Below are 23,993 nucleotides of genomic sequence, written 5' to 3' on the forward strand. Positions count from 1 at the left end.
GGCATATTATTACAGTTAAAATATGCAAGATTACACACATACATTAGTATTTGAAGCTTCAGTTTTATTGAGATTGCACATTTGAAATCAAAAGAAACAAAAACAAGTTTGGGGCTTTTATGTCAGCAATATGTGCATGCCTAACACCTTATTGTGACTTTAACTTTGAATAAATGCTTAGCTAATCATTATGATCATAGGCAACGTTAACTAGTATTTCTACATTTTACAGGGGTTGCTTAACTCTAAAGATGCAGTATGTAAATTTCCAAGGACCTCTGCTATGATTTTCTAAGCAATTTTTATATCTTCTGTGTTTATTCTGAAAAGAAAGGGGGAAAAAAAGACAAAAGTGGTTATTATTTTCAGATTTAAAAAAGAACATTATAATGTGCATAACATAAATACAGGTACACTCTAGCTTATCATTTACCTCTGACTGCCACTTTCGTGGTGCACTCTGCCCTCCCCATTGAGTTTTCTGCAACAATCTTGAACTCCCCGGTGTCTTTAGGTCCAACCCTCAATATGAGCAGAGAACACACTCCACAGGTGTTGGATATTAAGTAATTAGTGTTGGTATTCAGGCTAATATTGTCGCAGTACCATGTCACATGAGGTGTTGGGTCACCTTTTACAGCACAGCTCATGTAACACTCATACCCTTGAGGAGCAGTGTGCATTTTCAATGGGAGAATGAACTTGGGAGGACACTGGAAATTACAGCCCTTTTGTTCTGGCATGTTCAAAATGAACTTTTCTGGAAGAAAGCACATATTACATTGAGTTAGTAATCATCATAATCATCTAACAGTAGAACATTGGCCTGATGGTGGCGCTACAGGTACAGTATGATTTGAATTATATATATATGTGTGTGTGTGTGTGTGTGTGTATGTATTCTTGGCATAAGAAAAAAATGTGATAAAAAGAGGTGGTGATGCAAAAAAGGGTTAAGAGATACAGTCCAAAACAAGGGCTGAGCTTTAGACTTATGGTGAGGCTTAAAGGCTTGTTGTACCTGTATTGGTCACAAAATGTGAACCTGCAATTTTTATACTAGCTGATGCACCAATTTGTGGGCTTCTACATGGGTGTTTCATTGGAGAAAAATACATACCACATACCTTTTTTGTTAGTAATCAACCATTTTGTTGATTCAGAGGGTTTGGAGGAACCCATGTCATTCTTTGCGTAGACTCTGAACTGGTATTCTCTTCCTGGCATTATGTTGCAGGCTGTGAATTTATTGTTGAAGATGCGATCTGCAACGGTGTGCCATTGTCTTTTACTTGAATCACGCTTAGTCACCATGTAGTGCAGCCTGTCATCACGTTTCTCATCTGGAGATGGGGTCCATGAAATGGTCACTGTGCCAGGGACGTTTTCATCGATATCCACAGGACCAGGTGGCTTAGGCTCATCTGGAGGCAAATACAATTTCACTTTGACCTACAGTCCAGTGCATGGAATGGAAAATTAAAAGTAGGTACAATATTTCTCACCTGTGACTCTGATTTCAATGCTGAAGGCCTCTTGGCCAACAACGTTCTTGACAGTAATTGTATAGATTCCAGTATCTACACGGTCAGCGGAAGGAATCAGAAGCTGGGACCCGGTCTCTGTGTTGCTGATGGTCACCTTTTTAGACACAGGTGATCCATCTTTCTGCCAGATGATATCAGGCCAAGGAGAAGCCTACAAAAAATGAAAAATATATATCAATTCGTCAGATATGTCAAAAGACTGACTCACTAAGTATTATTGTGCAACCATAGGCAGGCAACCATAATTATTTCTTAAATTACCTCAAAGTTAATGTTGAATCGTGCAGAATTTCCTGCTCTCACCACCATGAAACTCTTGATTTTGGCATCAGTGAATCGTGGTCTCACTAGTTAAAAAACAGGTTGAAAATTCATTAATTGCTATTAATTTATTATTAAAGGTACCCCAGTAACCCAGAACAAAGAGACAATTACATTGCAAAACTACTAAATAAATGAGTTATTGTATAATATAGTACTGTGTATTTGTATTTGTATTTGTATTCATTTCACCTGAAATGGGATTTATTTCTGATACAACCAATTGAAATTGAGTGTTTTGAAAAGTATACAAAACATAGTTATCTTTTTGCAAATGTAAATATCATATTTTGATTTCATAAACCATGTTTGCAGTTTATCAATTCTCAATTTGTGTTACATGACATAGTGTTGTTGTAAATGCTGTAATGTATTGCTTGTCAGTTAGATAACCACTAACCAATAAACATAGTTGTGTGTATTTTTTAATTCAGTAAGTTAAACTTACAATCACAATATTAAATATAACTGTCTGACATAAGTAACTTGTGACATGTATTTTCTTACCCGGAGGGGGCATAGCAAGGATGTAATTATCCAGTTCCTGTGACTGTCCCTCTCCTCCATCATTAGTAGCAATCACTCTCACCCAGTACATGGCCATTGACTTCAAACCTTTCACTGTATAGGTAGTCATGGTTATCAAATTCGAATTGCAGCGATCCCATTCTGTGTTTTCTGCAGGCCTGACCTCCACATAGTATCCTTTGGCTTCATCCTCAACCTCCTTAATGTCCTTGGGTTTGGTCCAAGACAGGGACAGAGTGGTGTAGGTGGAATCTGTCACTTTAAAGTCTAAGACTTTACCAGGAGGCTCTGAAACACATGATTCATAGTCAGTGCTACAATTTGTAAGCTGTGTGACGTATTGATAAAATAAAGACTGTGAACATGTCTACCTACTTTTAGGGTCTCTGGCAAACACAAACTCAGATGGTGTACTGAATTCACCCGCTCCAGAATCATTAATTGCTGACACACGGAATTCGTACTCCATGCCTTCAGTCACATCTTTAACTGGAAATCCTTTACCTACACCTATATATATATATATAGGGAAGGATATATATCAGGATTGCAACATTCATTAGACTTTCACTTTCGGCTGTCTTAATGCAATTAAACATAAATAATGTATGAATAATAGTAGAATAACCTCTGATCATTTGTTCAGGTGGGTTGACTGGACCCCACAAGTTGCTGCCTTTCTTGCGTTTCTCAAGGTTGAATCCCAGAATACTGGTTCCTCCAGTATTTGCCGGTGGAGACCAAGTGAGGGTGATGCAGTCCTTGAAGGCACTGACAACCTTTGGTGCCGATGGAGGTCCGGGATATGCTGTATACATAAAATATTAGGATCTGTAAAATATTTCTTAGTTAAAAAGTAGATTGCAATGTGGAAAGAAAATATCAAGATGTTAGAAATACAAAGGTTTGTACCAAAGAGTCAAGACCCCGTGACATCAAAAAATGGCACTCCAATGCAATTTTCTGATATAAATGATTGTAGACTCTTGGAAATTGTGTTTTGCAAACTGCTCTTAGTTGGTGAGCTAATGGCTAAAATGCTTGCAAGCTGGAAACACATTAACTCACCAAGCTTCTTTCTTATTTCTCTGTGGCATTTACTTCAACCAGGGAAGGAGGGTTAATTAAAACTAGATGGTGCAACACCACTTGAAGTCTACAATAGCATACTGCAATTTGGCATGTCTGTTTCTTTCAAAGGTCAACACTGTCGAGATGATTTGCTGTCAGTCAGTGGTGAATTAGCTGTCGAATTGTGATCAATTTGTGATCACCAAGGTTGAACTTGATGCATGAGATCCCTGAGGATTTTCTTGAAGTTCCGGACTGAATCTACCAATTAGTCATACAATTTAAAAAAAAAAATTCTCATGAAATTTGTCCATTTTAAAGTTGAGTATGAGTTTACCTTTTGTACCAGCCTGAATGTCCTCTGTTTCCATCAGCTCACTGGTGCCCATTTCAGTCTCCACTCTGATGCGATAGCAGTACCTCTTACCGTGGTCTACATCAGAATCCTTGTATGTGGCCTCTGGACCAATTGGCCCCACTTTCTTCCAGGTGTTGCGGCCAATTTGTTGTCTTTCAAGGATGTAGTTGGCAATTTTACAGCCACCGCTGTCTTTTGGGGCCCTCCACTTAAATTCAATTACTGAGGAGCAGGCTTCAACAATCTCCAGAGGTCCCATTGGAGGAGTGGGTTTATCTGTTAAAAACAAAGAAGTATGTAGAATATTAATCTGTTGAACAGGCTATTTACTGCACAAATACATATTATAAAATATAAAATACTGCATAAGAAATATTTGCATATATACCCAGTACAACAAGCTGGCTGAGGGCCTCAGTGGTCCCAAACTCATTTTTGAGTTTCATCTTGATTTCGCCACTGTCCTTGCGCTGCAGCTTGTTTAGAATCAGACAGCTGGAACTCTCTGAGTGCTCTATCTTGATATTTGTTCCATCTGAGAGCTCTTCACCGTCAAGGTACCACTGAATCTTCATAGGTTCTCTTCCAACAAAAGGTATTTTGAAGGTAGCTCTGTGTCCTTTTTTCACAGTCACAGGGGTTTTAAAAGCCTGCAGTTCTTCAGCATCAAATCTGGGTGGATCTAAAATCATTGATTAAACAATAGAGACAGACATTTTAAGCAGGGCTATTATATCTAATTACATCTGTTTATGTTCTTAATTTATGCATATAAGGTAGATGCATATATGTATACTATATTGCAGTACTTAAAAATCCATTTTCATCCCAATCATGACTTGCAGGCACTCTAATGAATGATACAACCTCTCTGTGCAAGTAAGTAATTTCTGTAAGGAACATTTTTTTTACCTTCAACAGCAATCACAGCCTCTGTCTTCCGTCCATCTGCTTCAAATTTGTATTTTCCAGCAAATTCCTCTGTAACTTTGTGAATTTTCAGCTTGTGGAAAGTGCCTTCTTTTGAAATGGTTATACCCTCAGAGGATTTAATCTGAGAAAAACAAACACATAACACAAAAAATATCATCTGAAGCTCTAACATATACAAATACATGATGTGAATAAATTAATTATCATTATGCAACAAAATGATCACATTTAGACCATGGGCTTACCTCCTCTCCATCTTTGTACCAGATACCCACACAGTCTTCCTTGTTCACTTTGCACTCCAGCTCTGCTGCTTCTCCAATATTGGCTTTGCAGTCAGAAAGCCCAGCATGAAAGTGAACTCCTGGGTCTGAAGATTTATCAACCAGTAAATTAGTGAATGCACGTGGCCAACAGCTGACATCTGCATACAATGTGTTGTTTAGTCGATTCAGTTTTTTGTAATTGTAGATCTACAATTACAATCAAACATCCATGTATGGATGTGTACACACTTACCTCACCTTTTAAACAGTCAAACATCACAACCTCTTTCTGCATTTGTGTTGATATCATGTATTTTGTAATGGCATTTCATTATAAAATACATGTCGAAATGCAATTTGAAGACTCTAAAGGGGTGTGAGAAGAGTACAGTTTGCATTGATTTGAAACTTGATGAAGATTTCTTCTTGGTTAATATATAGCTTGATTCTCTTGTTTGGTAGTTGCCTTCTTCATCTTGAAAGTATGCAGCGTTGACTTGTCACAGCTCATAAGAATATCATCTTCGAAACTCTGTTCACATAGTTATTCTTGAAAGAAAATATAAAATATCCCACCCAAGACCACTAGGGCTGTGGTCAGTGGAAGAAATAAGATTTTTGTCTCTTTGATCTGAATTCAGTCTTCAGCGTGCAGAAATTGATTTAGAGCACGGCCTTCTTCCAAAATCAGTTCGGGTCGTCTTGGAAGAGTGTGTCTACACAAGAACACGATCAGTTCTGCAGTTTCTCATTGAAATAATTAGCCTCAATGCACCGACTCATCCTGAATTATCATTTTAAAAAGCAAGCAAGCAAGATTGTTAACATAAAGCACAGATGCAATTAAACCTTACTCACACACAATCACACAGTCTGCAAACATAATACATAAGAGACACACAAATATTCAACAATCGATTGTCTGCTGATATTCAACCTGTAGGTCATAAAAGGGAAATTAAAAGATCTAATGCTGTTCTGTTGTCTACAAAACATGACTAAAGAATGTTTTTATCAATCTATCTTAATGGAAACTGAAGAAATTATTATTATTACTGTTAATGTATCAAATCTGATTAGCATTTCTTAGAGGCAGTCTGAAGCTTAAATCCATTGTGTCTGTACTCTCTGATCATTCTAAAAGGCCATTTAACCAATTGGAGATCAAATGTATCATTCAGCTCAGTGGTCACACATTTTATGTTAACCCTCAAATTACTGGAAAAGTCATCTGCTCATCAAATGACTTTGTTTAGTGATAGTGCTTCCCATGCAGCAAATAATGCAGTGCCAGTAGTCTTACCACTAACTGTCTCCACGATCAATGGGCCTTGCCGTGCACGGCCTGAACGCTTGCCAGCTGCGGCTGGCTCACCCCCATCTGCACCCTCACCATTTTCAGCAGATTCATCATTGCCTGCTGTTGGCCCAGTGCCATTATCACCACTGGCACCACTCACTTCTCTGTTTTTTGCTTTTCAGTTTTAGGAGGAGGGAGGGAGGGGGGAGTATCATCGTAATTACCATCAATCCAATGTTTCTCATTTGCTGTTGGATATGCCTTACAAATAACATTAATGAAAACAGTAACAATAACAATTAAAATGTCAACATGAAAACAAGATCAGCAGCAAGAATAGAAAGAACAAACATCAGCTTAAATGCAGAAAAAGAGGGTTGGGGGAAAGCTGTTTCATGGGTTTCATAATGGTGTCTTTGAGAAGTGAGTAAAGGTCAAGGTCTTGTGGGTTAGTATCATGTTCCTTTTTTTTTTTAAATACCAGTGAAAAAAAGTGCTGATATTTCTCTAATTCTTCTCTAATCTCTAGTTCTGTTATGACACCTTTCATGTCCTCAACTTTTCCCTTTTTTTACCCTCCAACAAAACAAACTTGCACATAAATTGAACAAGGCGTTGACTGAAAGACAAACATGAAAGCACACTTTTTAAAAAACACAAAGAACACAAATATAGAACATATCTATATTTCTTTAAATACACGATAGAGGACAATGCAGAACACAGCATAGCATATAGTCTTCAGGCTATATTGCTTACTGTTTCTCAGAAGAGGCACAAAAACAAACATGAAGATAAACAAATATAAAATTAGGTTTTCTGTTTAATTTAGCAAAGAGTTAATAAGTTAATATGTAAAGTTTTTGGACTGAATCAGGCTAAACCTGTAGACTGGTTCTCAAAGTTATTACTCAAAGGTCAGAACATCTCTTGTGATTGGGCTTGGACTTAACCAAGGCAGACAAGGCTCAGACAGTAAGTCCGTACTCATTTATTCTTTAACAACTATTTTCCAACATATTTAATGTATTTTGAATTGAAAATTGCCTTTATACTGACTTTAATGTTGTGTCTAAGACATTATCTAGCCAGCCCACCCCACACTAATGCTCACGCCGTGCACAGCCTGAACGTTGTAAGATCAAACAGCCATGAGAATGATCTGTCTTTGTATAATCATGTGACCATGATCTCCCATTTCAGTAGTACCTCAGTACAGTGTTTATATTGATAATATTAAATGGTGATAATGTATAAAAATGCCCCGCATCAGGGGTATGTAACTTAACAGAGTAACTTGTGACTTGCTGTTTATGTGTAGTTTGTGTTTTAAAATGTTGCTTATAGTTCTGTTTTCTGAGTATTTCTTACTTGTAGATGAGTCTAAATAAAAAATAAATTAAAAAAAATGGTGAAATTAGTCATCAGGACCATTCCTATTGTCTACTTGAGAAAACACATTTTGTATCTGTGATCTGCAAATTCACTGCTCTAGCAGTTATCATTGCCATGATGACAGTGTCAGTGAATTAAAACCATTCATCTTGGAACTTTGGATCGTTTGACTAGAACTTTGAGAAATGACGAATGTTTTGAAATTTGGCCAGGCCGCGTGGAGCTTTTGTCTATTGTACAACTGGCAACGCGAACCACTACAGAGTTTTATAACGTATCAGTGGCTTAATTTGCTCAGTGTTATTTACGAATTAAGAGTTAATGTCCGTAGCTGCCTTCAGCTGCCTCTAAGTTAGGAGACATTTAGAATTTTCCAGAGTTACGTAAGAAAAGGCAAAGCTATTGTCATTCCCAAATGACTTCAACACTACAGCATGCATCCTTTGACATCTCTTACCAACAACAGCTTCTTCAACCTCAACATTTTTCTTTTTTGGACGTTTTCCTTTTTTCCCAGATTTTTCACCTTGTTGATCTCTGGTTTCCTCATCATTATTATCTCCTATTTGTGATAATAAAGCAACTTTATTCAGAATGCCATTATCAAATATATCATCATATATAATAATCCCCTATCATTGTATTACTGTCAACCTAATGATGATTTGACTCTGATTAATATATAATACATACTAGAGTTTAGGTTGTCACAGTACCCGAATTTCGATACAAGTATAATATAAATACTGAATACCTCTGCCCATACTACGCCAAAAGAAAAAAATAAATAGTTGCTTGTTCCCATGTGGTGCTGCTACAGAAAAAGCACTTTGGTACTTTAAATAATATCGAATCATAAAATTGTATAATTTTAAACGTATCGAAAAGATATTTCAGCATTGATACTTTTGACAACCTTAACTGAAATCCTCTCTGCATACTTTGAGCAAATCCTTATTATAATATATAATTCATTTCTAAATGTATTGTTTTTTTTATTGATTAAATATATAGATATAGAGATACTAACACTGATACTAAAAAATAATACACATTTAAAATTAATCTGGAATTTGACAAAAAAGACAAACATACACGCTGGTAAAGAAGTTAATTGTAAAATGTAGATAGAAGAAATAAAGAGGAGGAAGCATGAAAACAGAAAAACATCAACAACAAGAAAATACAAACACCTTCTACTGTCACTATTATCATATATATAGGCTATATTCTTTCTAAATCTGGTCATGCTGTATTGGATCCTGATAAACAGGAGGAGATAAAAAAGAAGGAAAACAGACATATTTTGGATCTTGATTTCTTACCTATTGCTTTCTCTTCAACAAGTGGACCATCTCTCACACGTTTCCTCCTTTTCCCTCCTTCTCCTCCCTCTCCTCCTTCTCCTCCTTCTCCTCCTTCTCCTCCTTGTCCTCCCTCTCCACCAACTTCTCCTCCTCCCTCAATGTCTTCATCAGAATCTTCAAATGAATCATAGTCGTCTTCTCCCTCAAAATCTTCTCCCAAACCTTCGCCTCCAGCTCCACTTCCTGCACCACCACCAACTCCAGCACCTGCAACTTGGCCACCAACAGTTCCATCACCCCCTACTCCGCCGGCACCTCCAGCACCTCCGGCACCACCAGCAGCACCTCCGGCACCACCAACAGCACCTCCGGCACCACCAGCAGCACCTCCGGCACCACCAGCAACACCAGCAGCGCCTTCGGCACCACCAGCAACACCAGCAGCGCCTCCGGCACCACCAGCAGCAGAGCCTTCACCGCCTTTCTTGGCAGCTGCTGCCTTCTTTGCCTTTGCAGCGGCCTTAGCTGCAGCCTTGGCCTCAGCTTTGGCTTTATCCGCTGCCTTTTTTTTTGCCTCTGCCTCTGCTTGGGCAGCTGCTTCTTCAGCTTCTCTTTCTGCTTGTGCCTTCTTCATTTTTTCTTCCATCTCTTTCTGATATTTTTCCTGCTGTTCCTTAGCTATTCTGATGAGCTCTTCATCATTACCACCTCCAGCCATAGTAGTTTTGCGAGTTCCCTTCTTGCCCTTTGGATCTTTGTCAGCTATAAAAAGGTAATGAAATTTAGTTTAACATTCATTTGGGGTCAGGGAAAGAATTCACATGAGAATCCATATTTATATATGCAACCGGTGTTCATACTGCATCATGACAATCCCATAAAAGCAGGAATAGGTCATTTTCTCACCTTCAACTACAAGCCAGGTATTGCAGGATTTGATTCCTGCCACAGCAGCATAGATACCACCGTCCAAAGGCAGACAGTCGCGCACAATCAGCTTGTGGATAAGCTTGTCTTCAGATACAGTGATTTCATATTTCTCACTATTTGTCAGTGGAGCACTTTTGCCATACCATTTGACCTCGTTCATGGGTGCAGTCAGGACACATTGAAAGAGGGCGTCCTCTCGTTCTGTTGCTTTAACCTCTTGTATTTTGACAGCAAAGTCAACCTCAGGTACTGTAGATTTACAAAAGAACACAAAAAAGGAAAGAAGCAGAGACTATTTAATAAATCAATATATCCCATTTATTTTCTAAACTACCTATTCTGTACAGGGTCACTGGTGGCTGACCTGTATCATTGTGTGTATTTAATTAAAGTACACTAACTCCAATCTCAAAAGAAAATCTTTATTGTGAACAACAATACATCAGTGGTCTTTGGAAAGTAACTTTATGTCCTTAAACCTTCTAATCTGAATCACTTGTAGACATACCTTTAAAATCTGTGGCGAAAACGTTGACGCCCCCAACATCCACTGAGTAGAGTCCAGCATCTTCTGAACCTAGTTTTTTAATTTTAAAGATGTATTTCTTGCCGACCTGTTTCAAACTATGCTTCAGTTCTTCACTTTCTTCTTTGCTGAATGGAACCATGACACCATCCTGCAAAATTCAGGAACACTTCACCGTTTTAATGACTGATAATAAAATGCAGCAAGATAATACTGAGGTTAGTAATAAACCACTGCCTCACCTTATATAGAAACAGTTTGCTGTTGGGGTCCTTGAGGTCCATGTCCAATTCAATTGTTGCACAGTCGTCATCGCTGACCTCAATATGTTTCAGTTTAGTGATATGTGAAACAAACTACAGTAGAAATAAAGGCATAAAAAGTATGCTGTAAGATAGACACCAAAACAAACAGGCTACTAAAACAAGTGACATAAAGAGACGTTAAAATAGTTTGGCTGGACATGCTTATGATTTAAAATAATTAAAATAAAAAATTATTTTAAAATAATTAAAATAAAGCAAAAGGTAATATACCTCTGCAATCTCCTCCTCTCTCTCTTTTTTAAGTTCACTGAGTTTCTTCAGCATGCCGCGGAAGTCTGTGATACCGTATTCAGCACAGATACGCTCGTAGTCTTTCTTGTCTGCACTAAGGAGAATTTCCCAGATCTTCTCCTCCAGCTCCATCGGCTTTTCCTCACGCGTTCCATCAGGGTTACTATAGAGTGAGAAATGTTCAACAACTCTCATACTGGTATGGAGAAATTACTGTAGGAGTCACTTTATTTATACAGACTTTATTTGAACAAACCGCTAAATATACAATGTTTCACTCACCGTTTTTTGAGTTTCTTTCTTAACTCTGTTGGATCTGAGAAACCATAACAAAAAAAAATCAGTCCATCGCTGAATTTACGTGTCTTTTACAAAAGCTTTTAATAAGCTCAATTTCTATTGAGCTTGACAGTGTACTTTTAATTTGGTACTGTAACAATGGCACACCATTTTTTCCACATAATAGCTAATAGAGAAGTGTCCATTCCTAACTATCTACCTACCATTCCTAATTGGTACCCCATAGAGGATCGCTGTATGTCCTCATACACATTATCCGAGTGATCAAAGATGTACAGACGTCTTCTTAATAGTGCTCAGGCCAGATCAACCTGAAATAACTGGACTGATAATCTCTTAAATCCATTTAGCATTCATGGGCAAAAATGAAACTATAACAAAGGTGATTGATCATAAACTGTCCAGGTTGGTAAGTCTGAGCACTTTTGCTGATGTTTGCATTTTTTTCAGTTGCTAGGAGAGAGACATTAATGTGTCAAGTGTCAGTGCACAGTGGGACTGTTGCTGATGTGACAGATCCACCGTGACAGGCAGATTTTTCCCAATATTTCCAATTAAGGAATAAAATGTCATGTTGTTATGAGAATATATGGGCTAGGCTGGAGCACAGAGAGAGTGAGCTGCTGCATCAGTCCAAGTATTGATGGCTTAGATGAAAACCATCAACCTCTACTCATCTTTGTACACAGATGGGTGCCCAATTCCCTAAGCGATTTTTGTGAAAACAAAAAAATATATAAATGTGTTCTTAATTGCAGTGCCAGTTTGTCTGCTATTTGTGTCTGACAGGGGCAAGGACACTGTATATTAGCTATGTTTATGTGATAACTTTGGCCTTAAAATGGTGAGCTAATGTCCAATTCACACAAACTGCAATAACCAAAAAAAACAAGAAAAACAACAACGTAAAATTAGCATCTAAATGTATTTGAAACCTTACCATCTACAAGCATCTTTTTTTGAAGTTTGGCCTTGGAGAATCCAACTGTAAATAAACAATGAACTTAATTTCCATTATCTGTCACATTTTAATACAAATAACTTATCAAGAGGATATATAATGCAACTATTATCTAACACACTTATAGGAATAATAGGAATCCTACCCTCGAAAACATTCAAGACAACAGTGCAAACAGCTCTTCCATGTTCATTTGTTGCAAAACACTTATAGGTGTCAGAATCCTCTGCAGCGACCTTTGGAAACTAATGGGATGCAAACAGAGTTAATGCCACTTATTATCACTGAAACCATTTTGACACCATTTTCAAGCATTTTTGTTTAAGGCATGGTCACATTACATTTCCAGGATATGAATATTCACTCTGTCTCAATGAATTTATATACATTTATATATCACCTTTTTCTACAGACCACTCAAAGCTGTTTTACAGCACTGTCACCCATTCACACATGCATTTATCCACTGATGGCAGAAGCTGCCATGCAAGGTGCCAACTGCTCATCAGGAGTCCTTCCTAACTAAAGCACTCACACTGGTACTAAGCTCATCCATACACACACACACACACACACACACACACATTCACATACTGATGTCACAGCCATCAAGACTTTTCAGTGTCTTGCTCAAGGACACTTCGACTGGACTGGTGGAGCCAGGTGTTGATCCTCCAGTTACTAAAAGCACCTGAGCCACAGCCATCCTTGTTTCCTGTTTCTTATTTAACCAAACAGATCTGCTCAATGCTCCGCCTATAGAGAAACGGATACATTGTGTTTGGAGTTATTAGTTATTAATCCAACGTGTCCTTTCTCTACATTTATATAGAATAGAATATCAGATTATCAGAGCACACACTGCAGTTGTCGTTCTCATACGATTACAACTATGATTGCTCTGATCTGTTTATGTATTATCTGGCTTAGCAGTGTGATGTGATGTCATTCTTCAGGGGCCGAGTGCAGGTAAGTTTCATTAAACAGAAACATAATGTGACCATGCCTTTTGGGTTTGTTGCTACATGTAAAGCTTACCTCAATGGTATGTTCTTGAGTTGTCTCATCATACTTTTGCTGGCACACGTCTGGGTGATAATGTATTTCTCCATTTGCTCTTCTCCATGATACACTAGGTGTTGGGGTGCCCACAACTTTGGCTTTAAAGACTGCATATTTACCTGGAATTGGATAAAATGAAGATTTCCTTCTTAGAGAGAAATGATTGATTGCTATATATAATTTTAGTAACGATCACTATGTTGCAGATACATGGCACATTTTCAAACTTTACCCACATTCATGCATTTGAACAAACATTTCTTTTTCTTTTTTTTTTTAAACATAACTGCACGTGGTTCAGCTCTAGTCAAGGAGTGTCATCTCATCACGAAAAACTGGCGGTGCTTATTATTTTTGCCCTGATAATAAACTACATCAGTGTGCACAATATTTTAAAGGTTGGGAGGTTGAATGAGCCTCTAAGGCTTCACCCCACACCACCTTCCTCTTTGGTTCATGTTATGAATAATGTATTCTCAACATACCGCACAGCAATATGCAACCTGTAGACTTCTGGGCAGCTGACTATCCCTCCTGGAATCTACCAGTTGGTTATTGCTATGACTCAATTATATCCTTATTTATATATATATATACACACACACACACACACACACACACACACACACACACACACACATTCTCAGAGACATGAAGAATTACCCTCTTGAATCGTCAGAGCGATGGGTTTTCGGGTGAAATCTGGAGTTGACATTCCCTCTGGAAGTTCCTCTTTAAACTGTGTTATCATGACACCGGGCACTTTCGACCTCCTCCTAATGCCTAATCAAATGAAAAAACAAAAAACAAACAAAAAAAAAACAAAAAACAATCAGACAAGCTTAACATATAAAAGCATAGAAATGTTAATAACTTATTTTGACGAGCCACCTCTGTAAATCTGTGAACTGAATAAGTGCAGCACGTTGCTGAGGCTGTATAAAGATTGAGTTCAAAAGTACCCAGTGAGCATTTGTCAGTGTAAATTTTACTCATATTCACAAACATTTATCGAATGTTGAAGAGAGCGACATGTTTTGGTTCAAACCTCTGAAGTATTCTGCTGCTAAGACAAAATAACTACCTTATGGTGAACTCAAGTTGATGTGATAATGCATGTAAGTTCTGTACCAAATTATCATGAATTTCTCCCTAAAATCTGACTCTGCCAAAGGTTTGTTGTGCTTGTCATAATATTCTGAAACTATTTCTCTTTTTGCAAGAACAGAATGCAAGTGAGTTAATTTCCATCCCCACCTACTCTACATCTCCTGTGTGTTGGCTTTACTTCACCCTCACAACATGGAGCGCTCGCACATTATTAAGAGTGCTCATGTGCAGCACTGTAAGGCCAGTAGCAAGGTCAACAATCCGAAACCTTTCCATAAGGAATGTGAATGTCTAATTTATGTATTTAGACAATATTCAAATGTGTAAAACATGATTTTTTTAAAAAATTCTGTAAAAGAGTAGCAAAGTTTTCTGTAAGTACTTTTGGACTCTCCCACATCACGGGCCTCCTGATATTAGTAGTGAGTGTTGAATCTTGATATGAACATGCACCTCAAAGTGACTTTATTGATGTGAGTAGCAGGCGTAATAGTCGGTGTTGTAATAACTTTGGTATTCTTGACATAAACAGTAATGTTTATGTCGTGTTGAACACGTGAGAGGTTAAATTTTAATTAGAATAAAGGACCATTTATATTTAATTCTAAACATATTAGGGTTTACTTGAAGATACTATATACAATGTTTTCCTCATATAAATCATATATAGAGCTTTTTAATTCTAATAAAGTATTACAAGAATTTGTTTATGAAGGAAAATAATATTACAAGATTACATGAAAGTTATTTTTCAGCTAGTCATAACGACAAACTTATGCAACCTCAACCTTATGCTGTGAACAGATGATTTCAGGTTTAATTATTAATTAATTTTAGTGTTGATGATTGTAGTGCAGATTTAAATGATAATATATTTTCCTTTTTAAATCTCAAGAAGCAGTTGTAGAAGATGTGCTATTTGCAATGTGGACATATAAATGTCTGCAACAGTAGCTTTGAGAAATATATTTATGTACTATAATGACGGTTGACACCTGTAAAAAATTAAACTCTCTATGCTCATACTGTAGCTTTACAGTACTTATTATTACTTTAGGCACAGTTCAGTCTAAATTGTGATCATTCAAAGACCCAAAACAAGGAAAATTGGCCAGACTTTTCTATGTGTGTGGGGGGTGGCGGGACTGCCCTCTGGAGTTTCTGTTAGTCCAATGAGACCTACTTAGCTCACTTGTTGAGCTATTTAAAACTCTTAAAAATTAGACATTAATGTAGGTTTAAGTGCTTTGCAGAAGTCCAAGAAACCCTGAGAGTACCAATATGGACTAACCCACGGCAATCACGATGGGGGCATCACTGAATGCTGATCACAGTTCAGCTGGTCCAAGGACGCCTGGTCTTTAATTATTTTCTCTTGGCATTCAAGACCTGTAATAGGCAGAATATAAACTATAGTATATATGGAGAAATAAAGCAGGATACCCCAACATTTAGCAGTCTGAAGCGCATGTGGCAGAACGCTCATAACGTTGCATGAGTTTTGCTGCTGTTAACAAGCAGAACGTTCACGCTGTGGAATCATGAGGATGACGCGGACATCATTAAAAGCCATATCTTTGCATGGAAATATTGATCAGCCTATTAATGTAGAACAGCAATTAAAGCTGCATGTTCAAGCCAGGCATTGATTTTATGGGTCAGTCAGCAAAATGTTTTTGATGGAGTATAATTGCCATAAATTTGGTGGAGAGCGATTCATAAAGATCTTTCCTCAGCAGGTTTAATGTGACTTATGTGCCTGGTAAATGTATATATTTTATATATGCATGAGTCATATTAGATCTGCTTTTGTAAACATCACCAGGCTCTTGATATCTTATTTTCTAAGAGATCTCGACAGCTGTCAGATGGATAAGGGTTCACATGGGCTGCAATCACAAAAATATCTAAAGGTTTTTCATTCATCCTCTCAAATGCTAATGCTCTGAAAATAACTTATTTTATCATGTTTCTAATACAGCTGGATGAGTGCTTGTTCTCTTTAAGAATTCTCTACCTACTATTTTTAATGTCCCTGCTTTGAAATCATTTTTAGCCTGTGCATCGTGTTTTAAATGATCACCTTTGTTGGAGCTGAGCTTCATGAGGATGAATTATCAACAGGACAATGTTGCGTTTTATTGGAAATAGGTACAGAAAGTTTTTTTTTTAAGTGCTGGCTAATCCTTCATGACTCATTCATTTATCTGTTTATCAAATCTACTAGTCTACAGCACTAAATTTATCTGTGGACTCACTATTTGGGACGAGGCTTCACAGAAATGGAACAAACTAACAGGTTTAAGTTTTCTAACTCTGACTACCTTTAAAACTGAATATTAAGTTTTTACACACTGTACTTGAGCACTGCACTTTCCTCTATTCATTGCTCCGTGCTTTCATCTTTTTAATTTATTCTTGCTTTTTACATTTTTCTTATTTCATGTCTTTTATGGCTTATAAAGCACTTTGAGATGTCTTTGTGTATGAAAGGTGCTTTGTAAGTACACCTGGCTTTCCTTGCCAAATAAATAAATGAACAAATCAATGAATGTGTGATAAAGAGTACATTCAGAAAGCTTTTCAAAACCTGCTGACTCAACAACATGTTCCCACTGTTGTTGTGTGATGCTGTGTTTATTCTCATCAGTGCGGCTTCAGTCATTTGCCATTGTTGGCTGTTAGGACTTTGCAGTAACTTTGCTGTTCTTTGCTTCACTCACTTGTCCAATTTGTAGCTGGAAAGCACATACGGCAACTAATGCAGAACTTTTTTCATTTGTTTATGTCCTAATGCAATTTAAGATGTGAAATAATGGCTAGCTTACATTGTTATTTCCCTTTTTTAATTCACGGTCACGATAACAGAGAAAGCTAAGTGCTATCTGCGTATTGATTCTTATTTGAAGCGTGCATTGTGTACTTGTGTTGCACAGAATTTGTTCAGAGTGTGTCACAGAAATACAAGAAATCAAAAGATATTGAGAGTTGGGTGAGGCTTAAGAGCTTCCAGAGGTCATGGTGTCATTCCAGCTGGTTACCTCACAACCTCAATGTTCTGTGTTAACTTGACAGCACATGGTTCTGTTAGACCTGCTTTGAACTTGTAGGATCATAGAAAAATGCAATTTCGAATCTGTGACAGTCGTGGTCGTCACAGTGAAGCCAAGGATAACATGTGGGTCAGGCATGAAAAGGCCAAGAATCTCAGGGGAATACAGAAAGAGGGTGACTCATTTTGTGTTGGTGTTTGTTGTATAATATTACAGCCTCAAATATGATTTACTTGTATGCTACAAGTAAATCAAAGATATTGGTATTCAATAATACCAAATTCAAGCTGTTTGTAGTTCATTAATACTAAAAGTTAAAGCTAGGGTAGGTAATGTGTTTCAGAAGCATTTGTTGGAATTCTCTTTACATCCTCGACAATAAATCAAATGCTCTGAAACAAAATGCTGGTATCTATGGCTGTCGCATGCTTGTAATAACCACGTCCAGTCAGTCTGCCTTTCTACATTCCTATCAGCACACACTGCCTGTGTACTCATTGTGCATGAAAATGTGTTTTGTGGAAGTGATTATAGAGGAAAGTCTGAAAGGAGGTAGTCCAATACTAATACTTTCAGAATCTCCAGCGTTACCTACCCTAGCTTTGATTAAGTCTTAAGATTTGTGTGATTTTTAAGGGGGCACTGGGGTGGCCAGTCAGATTAGCTAGATTTTAGGAGGATCATGCCACTCTTTGGGGATGTTCCTGTAAAGAAAGTTCACTTATTGAGACTGAACTGTGCCAACATACTACACAGGACTAACCAACACGTGGACATACGTTTTTAAAAAGTGGTAAGCTGAACAACAAGCTAAAGTCGAAACATGAAAATCAACCACAGTGCCGTCTAGCAACAGCCTTGAGCTAGTATTCATATGAATGATGTTGAGAGTGTCACAATGAAATGCATCTCTTGTGACACTGAAAGTTTAGTCATCCATTTCGGATGACACCTTTCAGGAGTGATGAAGACCACATCATACATGCAATTCACCCAACATGTAGTCATGCACTTAACAGAAGGTGAATTGTTTGTGTAGCTTGATTTCTTGTTTGCTCGCATACCTTTGTCATCTGGGTGAACTCCCTCAGAAGCGTCGACTTAACACGCAATGTGACAGCAGGAGAGGGAACAGGACAGGTAAATATTAATCCTGACAAAAGCACCACTGCAGGTTGGAACTTCGACAGGATTATGGATACAATAAACATGAAACACCACAATATACGGTATATCCCAGGACTGGGAAGCACAATCACAGACACAACTTTGGCAGAACAAAATATTCAGAGACAACGAACAACAAAAATGGTTAGTCATAGACAACATATGAAACAGTAGGTTAGCAATATGTTGTCACAGCAGCATGTGAATGGATATGCTGTGCAACAGAGCTGAGTAGACTTATCTGTAAGCACGCTCAGGCATTTTCTCATTGCTGACATCTCAGGATGATTCCTGCGCAGTGCTTGAGAAAAAAATATTTGCAAATATTTTGTAGAAAAGCAATTTCTTGGAAATCAATTTAAAATAAGCCTTCATTTTGTCTTCTATCAAACAATGACACCATTTCACTTTCAATTTTCTCTTCAGTTGTAGCAGCAGCTAGTGACTGTTTCATTGATCCTCTATGATGATTCTCTTGCTCATCAGCTGTACCTTCTTCATGTAAACTCAGAGTAATTTGTCGACAATTTTTGGTCATGAAGAGATTTTCTTTTCACAGCATGCTCTCGTTCAGTGAATACAGCTTGTTTTTCATGTATTTCATTTGATCTTCATAATCACATCTTCGGGAAGCAGAAGTTGATGATGACCAGCGAGACACTCAAACTTGTTGCTGCATGTTTGTTTGTTTTTCCAGATAGCAAAGAAGGTCCGTTGAAAAGTGGCATCTGCTTCCTTGTTGACAAGAAATGGTTGGTCTTGACATAATGGATGGCATACTGGACTGTTTCCATTTGACAAAAGAAAACGCTGTGGTGCTTATCTTCATTTTCAGCCTTTGGAATAATAGCTTTATTCAGAGTAGTTCCACTTCTTCAAAAAAGATTCGTTTTGCAGACACAGATAGATTAAATCTGTGATACGGTGAGTTTTTCAATCCCAGGTGATTTCTTCTCTTGAAGGTTTTTCTTTACTTGAATGCGATGGCACGTTAAAATTGATTTTGTATAAAGATTTATTTTCTAAGTGGAATGTATCCAGTTCAACGTCATTTGTCAGATAAGAGAAAATACAGGCGTACACCTGTGACACCAACCCCTCGTCTGACCTAACTACAGAGGGTGTCCATCACCCTGCACTTACCCGCCTGCCCCTCGGCAGTTGGTTCGGTCACCTTTGACTTCTTCCACATGTTGGTTTCCTCTTGAGCTCTGCTGATTCAGAAGGCTCTGCAGCAAAAAATAAAAATAAATAAAAAATAGATTTAGCATTGCATACATGCATACTCAAAAGCAAATCAATGATATTGACTGAGAGTCTCGAAAGAGTTTGAGGTGTCAAGATTGGTGCTTTTAGTTGCTCATTCTCTTTATGAAAATTTAAGCAGATGTCACTCAAAGTTTTTTCCGTGGTTTATTTATTTATAACCTTTGGAGGAAAATCAGCTGCTTTAAACAGCTCAGATGGTATTTTTTCAAAAGCATACTGCAGTTACTCGTACCAGTCAGTAAGAGGCAGCAACCAATGATATTTGCACTAATTGTTGGCCTCAACATAGGGTGAATATCTATTTCAGGAATCCTTCAGAGGCATGTGTTAATTAAGCAAAGAACTTGTTTAAGCCTTAAATAAACCAGGTGAAGACTTAGTTTTATAATAATACTGTACACATGACCAATGCTACAGCCTGCTTGTCCTGATCCTGTCGTAAAATTAGTTAATCTCTGGTCAAATTTGGAATTATGTTGCTTACACCTGCATTTCTCTTTATTAAAAATAAATGAATGATATACATTTTTTTTTTTTTTTAAGAAACCTGGATCATTTATTCGTTAGGTTAGACACTGAAGGAGTGTAGTGAGTTCAAAACATCAAGTGTGTTTTGACATTTATGAGGATCACAACAACTGACTCACAGAGACTTGTTTAACTGTTACATGAGTCATAGCTTCGCTCTGTTGTGAAAGGTCACAAGCATCACTGTCTATCATCATTACTATTTTTTGTTCTTGTAAAACTTGACCTAATGACTCAAAGTCAGAGGTCTTAACCTTCTCATTGGACAGGGACTCAGAGTAGGTGTGGTTACATATGGGTGATTAATAATATTATTGTCATTATAACTTTGCAGCTGAACAGTGTCAGAAAATTGACATGAAGAGGTAAGTCCTGTTTGAATTCTGCTTTTAGTGCTGTTTTGTGTTTGCATGGATGATGTGATAATATCACTGCACATTCCCAACAGTGCTGTATGATAAGGATTTTGTTCATGATTAGGAATGTTTTAATGGCTACAGCATCAGGTGCTGTCAGCTAGTCTATAAACAACAGTGCTTGCTATTGTGTTCAGCTTGCTCTGCATGAAAAGGCCTAGTGTTTGCATGATTCTGATTTGTCTTCTACAATAGATAGACATTGTGATGTATGCAACCAAATTTACCAAAGGTTTTGCATTTTACAAGCATTCTAGCAGCATGTGCACTCAACCTGCTTCTCCCCTAAACATTTTCTTTCTGTCTATAACATTAAAATTTCATGACTAAATAAGCAAAAAAGAAGACATTGGTAGTTATTATTAATGAAGATTTTGACATTTTGACAAACAATTGTCAATCTGTGATGAAATTGTCACCAGTTGCTCCTAATAAGAACTGTTTGAGGGGGGGCCTTAAACAAATAGAAAACATGTCTGGTTTTGTTGAAGTGACGCCTTCTCTTTTTGACTTGCACCATATTTTGTTACTAAATCCTAAAATATTTCATCTCACATTTTAAATATTTACAGTCTGACCTGATGTGCCACTGAAAATTAAACCTGCTGCATTGGAAAATAAGTGTTTTATTTTTAGTTGTACACATGCTTCAGCATATGTTCAGAAAGGTTCTGGGCTCCAGCAGCACTCTTGGCTCTTGGTGCATCTTGAAAATGAATTACACATCACATATGGTAAAAGCAAAACAGCCTGCAACAGGAGACATCTTGGCAGGAATCCCTTTACATTAATGGACACCCACTTCTCTTCCCTCCCACTGAATACTTTTACCATTTTAGCTCATTACATTTATAGTTTAATGTTGGCTCGCATCTATATGAGTTCTCATTCGTTGGAGAGGGAACGTTGTAGACAATATGACTGTCAGTAGATCCCGAGCATCTTTACAAGTCACTACCCCTGAGATTTTGAAGATTGTTGTTGTAGACATCATTACAAATAAACACTTCTCTGGCTTTAAAAACAAACAAACAAAAAAAAAGAGCCATACTTCATAACATCATTACATACTGTATAACCAGCATGTAGGCAGGCTGACTGTCACTGCAAGCAACATAACAAGTCACCAAGCTTAAAATTAGAGTTGGGCTATCTGAAATGTTGGACCAGTGTAGCAGAAAAATAAATATCCATCTTTTCACCCTCAGTCTGCACTCATCTTCACATGACTTACTTTTACTTTTTACTCTTAACCATATATATATATGCATTGATATGAATATGACAGATGAGTCTCTATTTTTATAATCTTTATTATAAAGATCCTTGCTTTCCGTAGTATTTTGACAGTTTGTCCCAGCGGCTTGATTTAACCGTGACATTAACAGAATGCTCAGTGATTTTGTGTGTGATTCCTTCAGTATCCATGCATGGTCAAACCCTGTGATGTTTGACTGTAATTTCATCTTTGCATGTGTACAACACCACATCCTTTGTCATCGCTTGACGTTGACCACTTCTCGCATTAACAACTGTCTCTCAAGATGCCAGTCAAGGCAACTGAAGTTTGTTCTAAAGATATACTGTACAGCAGACAGACAAATTAAGCCTAATGTGTAGTACGTGACATCTCCCAGTGATTCTCAGCCACCCACTGCAGATGACTGCACCACTGATCACATACTCTAGAAATGGCATCTGGTAACTTCTCAAATGTCCCTCACCGAATCTTTACACGTCACTGGCAGCAGACAGAAAGTGGCTGCAGCTGTGTAGCTCACACAAAACTAGGCCTGATGACAAGGCCTTTAGGTGTCAAATGAGCCCTAATGGTGCTGTTTCTTTCAAATCTGCATCTCCCAGTGGTGTGCTTGTTAGTTACATTGCTGTAATAGGGCTGACAAGTTGATGCAGACATGATGTACAAACCATATAAGAAGCTGTATCATGTTATGTTTGGCAGTATGTGTTTATTCTCCCCTCGCGTCTTATCTCTTAAATTGATCGTGTTCTCTCAGATCCATCTGCCTTGAAGATAACTGCAAACAGTATCAACCACAGTCTTGTGGATTTCTTTAACGTAAAAAAGAAATCCTATTTTCTGCCAAAATACAACCCACACCCACCATGCAGCTGAGGCTACATATTGATTTGAAACCTCCATCTAAAGTTAGTCATCACCCAACAACCTCACAGCTCTGACCTCACGGCTATGATCCAGCTTCCCAGATTTAAAACCATGAAATTCAAACTGAGAAGCCTGCATGCCTTACTAAGGTGATTTCATGCACCAACTCCAATTTTACATGTCCCCTGTGTAACTAAACACTGTATTTATAACATATATATCTGCATTATTAATATGGCTGCATACTCTGTAATTTGAGCAACAGAAATTAGATAGCACATCAAATTGCTGTTTACTGTTAGTCATGTTATTGCACTTTATGCGCAGCAGGTTCAGCTCTTTGTAGAGGAAATTAGAAGCATGTCCTCATTACATTCAAGCATGCCCAATTTAGTTTTTTTTTTTTACTGGACACATTGTGCACCTACTCTCAAAATGCTGACTTTAAATAGGCTGACTGTAATCCATTTCTCCTCTCTGCTCTGAGCATTTTTCTCATCCAGCTTTCGTTTTGAGGACCACCTACCTGCTCACAGTCCTCAGTGCTCTCAGCTCTGTTCCCTTTCAGGCAGCAGTCTGGTCACACTGTGCCTTCTCCTAATTTTTTCAATGTAATAGATCCTTCCAGCAGCTTGCAACTCTGTGCATGAAGGTCCTCTACTGAGTAAGACCCAGTGACTGCCAAAAGCTGTTTAGGCTTTTTTGTATTTGTGTTGACTCCAAAGACATTGGAGGTTGAGTGGGCGGTGATGTAAGCAGGGGCCCAGTGAAGGGTGGGTCACAGACCAGGTTAAATACCTCTTAAAGAATCATTTGTTCCCATGAACCAGATGTAGTGACACAAATGAAGAAGAAGTTTGCTCATTTAGGGGACGGAAATCTAGATGCATTGGAGTTTACAAAGGATTTAGAATTGGATTAGGTTTGCTATGTGCAGTAAGTGTGAATGCTAATGTGATT

The 23,993-nt window shown here is 37.8% G+C and overlaps 1 protein-coding gene across 2 annotated transcripts; it reads right to left on the bottom strand.

Moving 5' to 3' along the window:
• Positions 1 to 43: 43 nt before the first annotated feature.
• On the bottom strand, positions 44 to 23,748 carry igfn1.1 (immunoglobulin like and fibronectin type III domain containing 1, tandem duplicate 1). Of its 2 annotated transcripts, XM_027279092.1 has the most exons (25): positions 23,560 to 23,748; positions 19,836 to 19,921; positions 14,026 to 14,145; positions 13,339 to 13,481; positions 12,446 to 12,545; positions 12,280 to 12,324; positions 11,322 to 11,355; positions 11,019 to 11,202; positions 10,725 to 10,838; positions 10,465 to 10,633; positions 9,933 to 10,205; positions 9,045 to 9,788; positions 8,177 to 8,281; positions 5,004 to 5,128; positions 4,738 to 4,879; positions 4,214 to 4,507; positions 3,805 to 4,101; positions 3,025 to 3,204; positions 2,772 to 2,906; positions 2,376 to 2,684; positions 1,809 to 1,894; positions 1,506 to 1,698; positions 1,128 to 1,424; positions 434 to 760; positions 44 to 322 (listed from the first exon to the last, which is right to left on the bottom strand). In XM_027279092.1, the coding sequence occupies exons 2-25, from the start codon at positions 19,882 to 19,884 to the stop codon at positions 318 to 320; spliced, it is 4,470 nt and encodes a 1,489-aa protein (XP_027134893.1). In that variant the 5' UTR covers positions 19,885 to 19,921; positions 23,560 to 23,748; the 3' UTR covers positions 44 to 317. The 2 variants fall into 2 exon arrangements, with proteins under 2 accessions (XP_027134893.1, XP_027134894.1); XM_027279093.1 differs by lacking the exon at positions 8,177 to 8,281 and having other exon boundaries at positions 23,560 to 23,746.
• Positions 23,749 to 23,993: the final 245 nt, after the last annotated feature.

The sequence above is a fragment of the Larimichthys crocea genome, chromosome VI, assembly GCF_000972845.2.
Source record: "Larimichthys crocea isolate SSNF chromosome VI, L_crocea_2.0, whole genome shotgun sequence".
Classification (NCBI taxonomy): Eukaryota; Metazoa; Chordata; class Actinopteri; family Sciaenidae; genus Larimichthys; species Larimichthys crocea.

Coding starts and splice junctions, on each gene's coding strand:
- igfn1.1 (XM_027279092.1), bottom strand. CDS start 19,884: ATGTGGAAGAAGTCAAAGGTGACCGAACCAACTGCCGAGGGGCAGGCG. Junction 12,546..13,338: donor CTCAAGAACATACCATTGAG/GTAAGCTTTACA, acceptor GCATCCCATTAG/TTTCCAAAGGTCGCTGCAGA. Junction 5,129..8,176: donor GGTTGAAGAAGCTGTTGTTG/GTAAGAGATGTC, acceptor ATAAATCTTCAG/ACCCAGGAGTTCACTTTCAT.